This window comes from Leptinotarsa decemlineata, unplaced genomic scaffold (genome assembly GCF_025532065.1).
Source record: "Leptinotarsa decemlineata unplaced genomic scaffold, Ldec_3_MD MMD2_tig00026336_RagTag_RagTag, whole genome shotgun sequence".
NCBI lineage: Eukaryota > Metazoa > Arthropoda > Insecta > Coleoptera > Chrysomelidae > Leptinotarsa > Leptinotarsa decemlineata.
This window is the reverse complement of record NW_027412692.1, coordinates 5,503,294-5,515,528: the sequence shown is the minus strand read 5'-3', so window position 1 is coordinate 5,515,528 and position 12,235 is coordinate 5,503,294. Positions and strand designations below refer to the sequence as shown.

General features: G+C 34.5%; 1 protein-coding gene across 1 annotated transcript in view; it reads right to left on the bottom strand.

The window, feature by feature from the left end:
• The window catches only part of Gyc88E (Guanylyl cyclase at 88E), a 169,452-nt gene that overhangs the window by 7,275 nt on the left and 149,942 nt on the right, over positions 1-12,235 (bottom strand). Inside the window, exons 12-13 of the mRNA XM_074183199.1 lie at positions 9,534-9,749; positions 1,066-1,250 (exon numbers count right to left, since the gene is read on the bottom strand). Of these exons, the coding sequence (XP_074039300.1) occupies positions 1,066-1,250; positions 9,534-9,749 (401 nt within the window). The remainder of the gene's footprint in view (positions 1-1,065; positions 1,251-9,533; positions 9,750-12,235) is intronic.

Genomic DNA, 12,235 nt, shown 5'->3' with positions numbered 1-12,235 from the left:
GATATTTTGAAAAACTCTCAACCATCAAACTCATTCGAATATAAATGTTTCAATATGAACAATACGAGAAATTGCTTTCCTTGAAATCACAGCTCTATGATTGAGATCCCAAGTGAAAACATTTATTTCGTGAAAGAAGGCATTCTTGATTGAAAAAAAAAATTACTTCATACATAATTAATATTTTTATTTTGTATTACTTCTAACAAGATGGTTTTGAAAATAAAATGTTAAAACTTCGGAAATGATTTGAAATTTCCATTACGTTCCGTATACTTTGTGCCTGCCCCGCTGGGGACCGAATCAGGTCTTTAGATTTCGGCAGAGCCGTACTCTTACCATCTGACCTGAAAGACCACTCACCATACAAACTAATCGGCTTCGTTAAGAAGCTGGGTTTATTTGGTCGAGTGTGAATAGGTGTGAGCCACAATAAACCCTTGCGGGTTGGGGTGGTGGGTCAAATAGACCCATTCACTTCCGACCTAACCTAACCTAACTTACTTTTTCAGTGATGTTGCCGATTTGAGTGAATGTGAAAATTAATATTTTATAACAATCAGTACCGACTGTTTTGAGATTTAATTGTTTCGGTATTGGGGAACATTGTTCCATCTGAAAGTGTAATTATTGCCTCAAAATTTCGATTTTTCAGAATATTTTCTCCCTAGAATAATCAGAATTACAACCACTTAGCATTGTCTTTTTATTCTGGAGTATGAAAATATTTCATACGGACAGATTATTGTGATCTTGTTAACTATTCTCAAACAACTTTTGCTTTCATCAACTTTGGACTATAGATGATGTGGGATTACTTTCCAAGTACTCCATAATACCTGATTAAAATAGCTATGTTATCTTCATCAAAAAGTTTTTCTTTACATATTCAAACTTGCAGGCATATTCAGCCGTTCTGTTTTAATTTCTTTCAGTATGAAAACAAAAGTTAAAAAATGAATGAACTATTCACCTGCTCTGTTTTATTCATCTGTTTTTCACTTTTGAATTTAATTTTTAATTTGTGAGGTTGAACTCCATAATAAAATAGTTCATTGGTATTACCTCTGCTTTGGGGTATTCGCAATGACTTGTTCTGGGTGGAGCAGTAGTACTTCTATGCCTCATAGCACAAGGAAGGGTGAATTCCGACAACTTTTCACTTTCATCCTGTTCTAATACAATGGAACCAAAGAAACTTGCGGGATCGGCCATTGTGCAAACAGCACCTGCAGAGTTCGATCTCATTTCTGAAAATGAAACGATTTTGATGTATCATGTAAGTTATAGTACTGTTATCACCGTAAACTTGTGATTTGAATAAATTTTGAATTATTTTCAATGTATATTACTGGAGTTTTTTCCCCAACACCAAATCGTTATTTTTAACACCTCGACACGTGTTTCGATCACCAAGTGATCATCTTCAAAGAGGAAGATTAAATTTTCACTTGGTGATCGAAAAACGTGTCGAGGTGTTAAAAATAACGATTTGGTGTTGGGGAAAAAACTCCAGTAATATTCATTACTACACCAAAGGTTCCAAACAGTGTATCATAAGTATTTTCAATGTGCTCATTTTACATATATGATGGAATCGGCCGATACTTGATGAAAATCCATAACTAACGTATTCTAAAAACACTTTATTGTGTGATTTTCACTAGACAGTTTTACAAAAACGCAACACGTGTTTCTCTATACAATGGAAGCCATTGTATGGCTATGAAATCACACAATAAAGTGTTTTTAGAATACGTCATTTTACATCGTTATGTTTTGGAGGTATTTTATAATAGGTGAAAGTAACAAAACTGGCAACATATGGAAAATTTAGTAGGGAATCCATGATTGAATATGAATTTGGTGGTCCATGAATTGCTAGCTTCATGTGCTCCCATGAAATATACTGAGCTAAGTCACGGCCTATACATGTACGAGGTCTGTTGAAAAATAAAGTGAATGTTCAAATTTCGTGGGCTATGTACATTCAATTAGCGATTTTTTATTTTTTTATGTGATTACACTCGTCTCGAGCATGTTTAGTTATTTGGTGAGAGGCATGAAAGTTAGAACTGTTTTGTGTGCTTGGCGATTTTCTGGATCGAAGAATTTGCATCAAACTTTGTGTAAAAAATGAAATGTTGAAATGTTAAAGTGGCATACAGTGTTTGTACAGTGTTTGTCAGAAAAATGTTTACAAGTGGTACAAGCTTTTCACAGAAGGTCGTGAAGATGTGAATGACGACGCACGCCCTGGACGCCCCAGCAAATCAACAACCGATGAACATAATAATAATAATACGTCTTTATATTATCTCTAATAGTAAGTAATAACAGCTTTATACAATACAATTTTTTAATACAATGTGGAACAATGAAGCAATTTAATGTTGATAGTGTGTGTGACTTTCCTATTCTGCCGAATGTCATCTATGTAATACATAAGATTAGTCAAGTTGTGAAAAGTTTGTGTAGAACGTTGTTCTAAAGATCAGCATAATATAATTTTAAAAATACTGAGTTTTATTCCAGCCATCATTCGTTCTAACCTAAAACACTTAACATACAGGAAAATAATAGGGGAATGTGAGGAAATTTGTTATGAAAAATCACTATTAGAGAAGTTGCTGAGGCTGTCGGCATATCGGTTGGCTCATGCCGTCCAATTTTTTAGTAAATTTTGGAAGCATGTCGTAAAGAAGTTCGTTCCAAATTTGCTGAGTTTCAACAAAATAAAACCGTCGCATGAGAATTGCCTAGGAATTGTTGAATGATGTCAATGGTGATCCAGATTTGCATGGAAGGATCATAACTGGTGACGAATGATGGGTATATGGTTCTGACAGCGAAACCAGAGTCCAATCTATACTTATAAATGCGGAAGTCACTCACTTAACACTCATTCATTCATCATCATTTGGTATACTATTGACTACACTGAATAACCAAACTTTACTTTATTTCACTTTGAATACAACAAGCACTTCAATTATTACTTGAATGTCTATCGCCTTACTAGAGCACTTCGCGTACCGCACTGTAAATTCCACTTGACTATGTCGATATGCTCGAGGCATATTGTTACGTTTTTATCCGTGGGTTGACCAATAATTGACTTCTCTGAATAATCAAACTTAACTTTATTTCACTTTAAATACAACAAGCACTTCAATTATTATTTGAATGTCTATCGCCTTACTAGAGCAATTCGCGTACCGCACTGTAACTTCCACTTGACTGTGTCGATATGCTCAAGGCTAGTGTTTAGGTATGTATCGTAATCGAATGCAGTAGAAATTTCGCCGAAGTTCTATCGAAATTGGTAGCATTATTCTCGCTGCTTCTAGAGCGACACGGAACATCGTACATTCGCGCGCTCTTAGCTACGTCACGATTTATGACTACCAGTGGTGGCCGGCGTTATTTTTTTTAGGGCATGATTTACAACAATATGAAAATTACCGTTTCAACACCGTTTCTCCATACCGCGATATTTTGTTAGGCAAACATTTTGTATATATGTTCGTATTATGTTCCAGATGTACAATAAGGAAGGATTTTCAAATATTCCAACTGGGGTGTCCCTACTGGAGATAAAAAGGGCGCGTTAACATATGAAAGAAAGATTGAAGGAACCCATGAAAAGACAGAGTTTATGACTATTGAGGAGATGAAAACCGAATCGCTGAGAGAATTCAAGAACATACCGAAAAGTGCATATCAGAACTGCTTCAAAGATTGAAAAACCTTTACGAAATTGTACAATCAGATGTATATTTCAATACATTCCCGAACATTACGGAATATTATGGAATATTCGGCAATAACCTGGAATATCCCAAACCATGGTGAAACGAGCAATAAAGTTATATGGTGCGCTTTTGAAGATATGAGGGCGATTTACGTCTTCTAGACAACTCTAGAATATTCCAGGGTATCAGAGATAATTCCAGAATATGCCAGAACATTCTGGAATTATCATGTAAAAAATGTAACAGTTACAAACAGACGAAAAATAATTATTGTGGCAGGTCAAAATGGAAGAGGTCTAATCTCCACACTGAAAAAAACCGAAGAAGAATTTGAAGTACAATCAATTTTAAAACCAAATGCTTCAAATTTTGAATTAATTAATACTGCTATTGATAATTCCAAATATTTGAATCGAGAAGACATAGTCATTCTATGGCCGCAATCAGTAAATGAGCAATTAGTAGATAATTTTCTTATGAAAGTCAACACACACGTCCCCTTATAATTACACAACCATATGGTTTTACAAACTGAAAAGAACTAAATTATGCCAAATACGAAGGAAACCTATCCTTATTCAAAGAAATACATAGTAGAGGTTAAGTCAAGAGGTTAAGTGGAAGAGCAATTGAATGATGACTTGTCATCATGTAAATTGAACTTCGCCTTTTGTCTTCTTATAATAAATGAACTGTACATGATTAATTTGATTTGAATGTATTAGAAGATAATAAAGACGGTATTATTATTTTTTTTTTTTCACCGTAGTGTGCGCTGGCCAGGCCCTATCCCCCGAAGCCCCGATACATTCGGGAGGGCGCGCCAGCATAATCAACCAATGACCACTCCCCACACCGTGGGGTAAGTGATCATTGGGTCCGAGAATCATGTGCCCTGCGCAAACGCAGTGAGCCAAGAATGACAGCCTTCTGCATCTGTGCGGCTAAGATTTCTGCCTTAATGCGGCAAGCCGGTATGATTTTTAGATTCGAGAGTAGAGAAGACATCATTCCACCAAGGACTCCAACAATCAGAACGACCATCTTGACAGAGTGATCTGGATAGAGTCTGCGGAGTTCGAAGAGAAAATCTCGATATTTTATCCGTTTTTCCTCCTCTTTTCTGACGATATTCGTCTCGCCAGGAGCTGAAAACTCCACGACAAATATCGTCTTGGTCTGGTGGTCGAGAAGAACTACATCAGGCTTATTAGCTTGTATGAGCCTGAGGGTGGGGAACGAATAGTTCCAATAAATTCGGCACTTCTCGTTCCCCACAACGGATTCAATATCCCCCGGAGCGTAGGGCAACACCGGTGTCTCGTCAATACCGTAGGAGTGCCGTAGATGATAATATAGCACTCTTAGGGCCGCGTTATGTCGATGGATATAGGCCGAGACCGCATATGCTGGACATGCTGATAGCAAGTGCATTAGGGTCTCGGGCGCCTCGCGGCAGGCCCTGCACCTTGTGTCAGGAACCTCTATACCCATCACGCGACTGCGGTAGACTAAGGTGTTGAAGACACCATCCTGGCAAGCCATGATGAACCCCTCAGTTTCCGACTTCAGCCCACTCGACCTGAGAAAAGCGAACGTCAGGCGCTTTGATAAGCCAAGGTCTTCAATATTATTGAAGAAGACCCCATGCATTGGCTTATCCCTGTGTCTCCGCAGAAGTAAGGTGATCTCTGCGGCTTTTATCTGAGCTTTTTGCTGAACGGGTTCCAACTCGATGACAGAGTTGTAGTCACCTCGTTCAGAGTCGAAAACTATACCGAGTTCATCAGCTGCTCGAGCAGCTGATGAACTCGGTATATTATTATTATTATTATTATTATTATTGATTGATAAAAAGTGTGTCTTTGATTGTAACTACGTATTGAGGAGATCAAATTTCGGAAAAGATGGTTATTATATAAACAAATCAGGTGTATTTCATGTAGGAAAAGGATTAGTGAATCATATAAATGACATATTTCAAGACTCTCCAGTAAGTTAAATTCAATCTTTAATTATTGTAATGCAGCCAGAAGCATCTGCTGAGGAAATATCCCCTCGGAACGTTATTACACTGTACGATGAATTGTTGCGAAACTGTACTTTTGACGACGGAGTTTCTAAGAGTAATAGTAAGGAAACACAAAAGATAACTGATAATAATGAACATTTTTTTATATCCAAGACTCTCTCAAATTACTCTGGACAATTAACCGATGAAAAGCCCCAAATGAAGTCAATGAAAAAAATAAAAATTTTACATCAGAATATACAAAGTATTAGGAACAAATTGAATTCACTTGAAATGGCTCTAAATGAACTACATATAGAAATCGTCATGTTATCCGATCACTGGTTAAAGGAAGAAGAAGTTGCTTTTTATAATATAAATAACTATAAATTAGCTTGTTATTTTACTAGGAAAAATAAAACCCATGGTGAGGTTTGCATTTATATGAAAGGTGAGTATCTTTGGAATCTCTGCACTGAAGAAGATTTTGAAATGATTGTTTGCACTGTGTACGAGTTAAAATGTGTAGTGGCTGTGTTGTATCGAAATCCAGTAGGAAATTCAACAATTTTCAAAGATCATGTACATGAAAGTCTTCACAAAATTGAGGAAAATTTTTCTAAGTATCGAATAATAGTTGGGGGCGATTTTAACATTAATTTCAATGAGAAATCGACTATTTGTCGTGAGAGAACCGACAAGAGGTCACGCCTGTATTGATAATATTTTTACAAATTTCGTTGTCGATAAAGCAGAAGTTATAGAGTTGCACCTATCCGATCACAAAGCACAATCGGTTGAATTCACAAATATTTTGGAAAGGGCGAATATCACTAGTGAATTAGTTTTCAACAAAAACAATGAAAATAAGCAATTATTTAAAAAAATCCATTCTGCAGAAAATTGGGTTGCTTTAGATGAAATAACAGATTCCAATGAGTGCACTGAAACATTTCTGAATATTTTTCAATATTACCACGGAATGAGCTTTCCGTTAATCAAGGTGAAGGGTGATAATTACTGGAGAAATAAAGAAGCTATTGTCGATGTTAGCATTATAAAAGCCAAGACAGAAATTACCAACTTGAACCATTTAACAGTGTTCAAATTACCAAATAATGAAGAATTAAAAGAACAATTCAAATTGAAGAAAGACGAGTATGAACAACTACTTAATAATAGGAAAAAGCAAGTGGCGCTGAATAATATTGGCGAGTCGTCTAATAGACCAAAAGCTATCTGGGAGCACATCAACACCAATACAGGAAGGAAACCTAAAAAAAGACAACTACGACGATATCTGCCGAATAATTTAACAATTACTTTATGAATATTGTAAATGAAATAATCAATGAAATTCCACCCTCGAAAGCTCATTTCTCGACACATCTAGGTAAATCCCCTACTACCGTGAATGAAAATTCACTTTTCATCTATCCCTCAACAGAAGAAGAAATAACTGATGTAATAAAATCATTCAAGAATTCCAATTCAACTAATATCTACAACCACTCAGTGTGTATATATAAAGAAAACTTAGATGCATTACTAAAACCAATAACTCAGATAATAAATAATATATTAACAACTGGAATATTTCCGGATAAACTAAAAATCGATAACATCGATATCAAACCACAGACCAATTGCATTGGTCCCCATTTTGGGTAAAATTACTGAAAAAATAATTGCAATACGAATAGCCTCATTTTTAGAGCAAAATAATTCATACACGAGTTCGCAGTTTGGATTTAGAAAGCGGAAAAGTACTGCTGGGGCAGTTTTTGAGCTAGCCAATTTCATAGGAGAGGGATTCGAAGACAAAGTATCAACCTTGGCAGTATTTGTTGATCTGAGTAAGGCTTTCGATTGTGTCTCAAAAAATATTTCACTCGAAAAGCTGGAATACTATAGTCTCAGAGGTATATTTCTTGATTTGATGCGATCTTTTATGACAAATCGAACACAATCTGTGTACCATGACAATAAATTCAGTAAACAATCCCCAATTGAATATGGAGTACCACAAGGCAGTATTCTTGGACCCTTGCTGTTTCTTATATATATATATATATATATATATATATATATATATATATATATATATATATATATATATATATATATATATATATATATATATATATATATATATATATATATATGTAAACGATTTGCCCTCTTCAATTAATATGAAGACTATCTTATATGCCGACGACACAACATTTTATACGAGGGTAATACAAGGAGAGGAAACCATCGTTATCCAGGACATAACTGAGTCAGCTAATGATTGGTTCAACGCAAATAAATTACAAATCAATAAAGCGAAAACAGCTTCTATGATATTCTCAAACCAAGGAAATGATGCTCAGTCGTTAAAGTTTTTAGGAATTCACTTGGAAAGCAACTTGTCGTGGAAAACTCACACAGACAATCTTTCGAGTAGGTTATCTAAGGCCATTAGACAAGTTAAAATTAATTTAGGTAGGGAAGCGGCTATCATGACATACCATTCACTATTTCATAATGTTATGACATATGGATTATCGAATTGGGGACACTCTATCTACTTACAGCCTATTTTTTTACTCCAAAAAAGAGCAATTGTAGGTTTAAACAGATTGGAAAGTTGTAAGCCGTGGTTTGTACAGCTATGTATTTTGACGTTACCTTTATCAGTCATATATACTAACTTGGTATTCATAAAAGAAAATATCAGCAACTATCAGACACTTAGTGATAATCATAATTATAATACAAGAAATAGAGACAACCTGCTGATTCCACAACATAAATTAGCAAGTACTAGTCGCAATTATCTAGGAATGAGACTGTTTAATAAATTAACTATTGAAATGAAAGATACACACCTGGGAATATTCAAAAAAAAACTGAAGAGTATTCTGTTGAGGAAAGCCTACTACGAAGTAAATGATTTCGAATTGTTCTAAGTTAATTTAAATTACAATTCCTGTTATTTTTTCATTCTTTTGGTTAAATTTGTTTCAAATTATTACATAATACTCCTAACTCTTATTTATAAATATGACTAACAGATTTGTTAATAATCTATATGGACCTTAATATGTTTATGTTTAACTTTTAAATTTTGTTTCATATGTAATGTGTTAGTAATCATGTTGTAATTTTACATTGTAAATAATTTATAATTTACAATTTTATATATGTCATATATGTGTATTTTATGTGACTTATCCAGACACCATGGTATACTTGTGATCAATAAAACAAATAAAATAAATAAAATAAATATTTTTTAATTTATACCGTATGAAAATGTATTTTCTTTTATGTTTCAGTACGGATATGAACTGTAAAAACTGTAAAAATTCTGACAAATAGCCTTATTACAAGTCGTTATTATCAGTGTTCCCGAGTCATTTCTATCGATAATATGGCCCGAATTTTGAAAACAAAGTGACCTTGATATAAAGGATGAGGTAGCTACTATTTGAAATCTGAAACAACTCTTCTCCCTATCTCAATAACTCAGTTTGTTCAGAAGTTTTCATCCACATTCTGTGTATGTTTGTTTTTTCGCGTTCATTAAAAAAATAGTGGAAGAAATAGAAAAAACAATTCGAGCATTTGTCACTGGTTTTATTTGAGCAATAAATATAAAACTCGTCTGCTACCACTAGATAAATAAAATCGATAGGTAGCGACGTTCTGAAAACACAATATGTGTAAATCCGCAACAATAAATTCCACACATTACTACTTGTTACGATTCCATTTCTTACCTCTGGCATTTGTTTTTATTGGCGAACTTGCGATACTTCTCCTTGCCACATCTTTGAAGGTAATTGGCGAGTAAATTACAGGTCGTGCTGAGTCTGGAATAGAGTCTTTCACCTCTGGTCTCTTTTCTTTTTCATTCCTAAATGACTCAGGTTTCGAAATTCTAGGAATGGGAGCTCTGCAGTCTTTCTCCTGTAACCAGTAGGTTTTCATTGAACCTAAAAGATGATAAATGTGATTATATTATAATAATATTTTCGAATAGTTTGATTACTGTACAAGAACAATTTTTTTAGTAACTGAGCTATTGTAATGACAAGAGATCTTGGTTGAAGGCCAGTGTTTTGTCACCAAAATATCAAAATAAGCTCAGCAAAATGATGGATCTATGTTTTCACGGAATCCTGAATAATCTTGATGTCGTAAGACAATTTAAGAGATGATTGAACTTGTCTATTATTAGTCATCGATATAACACACCATGTCTTGCATATGAAATCTGTAATATTTTCTAAATTATTCATTCAAAATACATGCTGTGAAGGGCGGCATTGATCTATATCAAATGAACATTGTATTTAAGGTACTTACATTGGATAAAGATTAATGCTGTATTGCTTAAAATCGTTTCGTAAACAAGCCATTATTTCTCGAGGATAAAAATGGTTATTTTGAGTTATCCCTAATAGATAAAACATATATCATCGCAGACTTTTTGTAGACATTTTTGGGGTGTTCAATACTGGGGTGTTCAATACAGTACATTTTTTGATCTGTCTCGTAGGAATCAGCCAGTGTAAGCGTAAACAATTTGTTTATTCTCATCCCATTAGAAACCTCTGAAATTAACAGTGTTTCTCTACTATGTGTCTGGTTTTTCAAGAAAGAGCAAATACAAAATTGTATACCCGGATATTCCTTCTGCAAGAAGGCCGGTTCTTCATGGAGAAGGTTTACCAGTTCCAACACCCTCGGCAAATTGGGAGGAAGATTTGGAAATGTATGATGACAGGCAGGTTCCCATGATGTGCCAGAAAAAAAAGGTCTTTATTTTTCCATTTATTCGAACAGCCTGAATTAAATGACCTAGTTCGGGACCTCCACTTGTCCAAAGAGAATGCTGAACTATTACAGGGTCTAGATTACAACAATGAAATTTACTAGCCCCTAAATCCAAAGTTACAATATTTGAGAACCGTAACCAAGAGCTATCCTCGTTTTTTTACTATGCAGGATAAAATGTGTGTTTGTATAAATACAAATGGTGTGATAGAAAAATTAGGATTTGTACTAACCCGGACAAATGGCGTTTATTTATAGATTCGTCTAAAACAAGTTTAAAAGCCGTTCTGCTCCATAATGGTAACAAAATACCCTCTCCTCTTGCATATGCAGTTGCCATCAAGGAAACACACGAACGTATGTCACTTATTCTAAATGCAATAAGTTATGATACGTATTAGTGGCAAATATGTGGTGACCTAAAAGTCATAGGACTATTACTGGGTCTTCAGGGTGGATTTACGAAGTTTTGCTGTTTTCTTGGCTTTTGGAAAAGTAGGGCGACACAGAGCCATTATCGAGAGATGAATATATTCCAGGTCAAGCTAAAGTGAACCTCCTGTTGATCCCAAAAACGTTTTGTTACCTCCATTACACATTAAAATGGGGTTGATGAAAAATTTTGTAAAATTATTAGACAAAGGAGGTGATGAATATCTTAAACACGTTTTTCTAAAATTAAGTGATGCAAAGCTCAAGGAAGGTATATTTGTTGGACCACAAATTAGAAAACTACTGAGCGATTGACAGTTTGAAACAGTTCCGAAACAGTTCTTTCAAAAGAATTGTTTCGGAGTTTTTAGGGAAGAAGAAAGAAGAAAAGCACGAAACACTTGTAGAAGAACTATTCGAAAACTACTGCAGAATGGGATGTCGCATGTCTCTCAAAATCCATTTCTTGCACTCCCATTTGAATTCTTCCCCAGAAAATTTGGGTGCTGTCAGTGACGAACAAGGGTAAGGTTCCACCAAGACTGACAATGGAGTAACGTTATAATAATAATAATAATAATATTTATTTACCAAAATTTCAAATCAAGTTTACAATATATATAAATATAACAATGGTGAATAAATAAAAGAAGACCCACAAAAGTAAAACTTGTGCGTGGGCAGAATATTATAATGTATAAAGTAAAACAATAATAATGATGATGCATATAGAGAACACTCCTAAGTTGTGATAGTACTAATACTTATTGTTGTGAATATAAGTTTCTGCATCATTCTAAGTACAATAATGAATATCAGTTTCTTCGATAATTTCCACGAATAAACAGGGAGACCTACAGAAACCTAGGTTGTGCGTGGGTTTTTTTCCTGTTTATTCATACATTTTGTTATTTGATGTAAAGGTATTTTATAATTTTTTCAAAATTGTAGTCAACATAGGGAAAATAATCCTTTACTTTTCAACTAATTGTTCTGTACTCTTAATATATCGTGAATTGCTTTTCTGTCTAGATTAAATGTGTACGATTTTAGTTTTTTCCTGATTGAAGTGATAGAGTTGGTGTGAGTGATGAGATCCTTTAAACTTTTATGTAAGAAGTTGAAAAGTCTAGGTGCGAGGTAAGTATAACATCGTTGTCCTACTATCGCTTTTTTTGAGGATTTCGTATGAATATCAGAATTGCTTTTT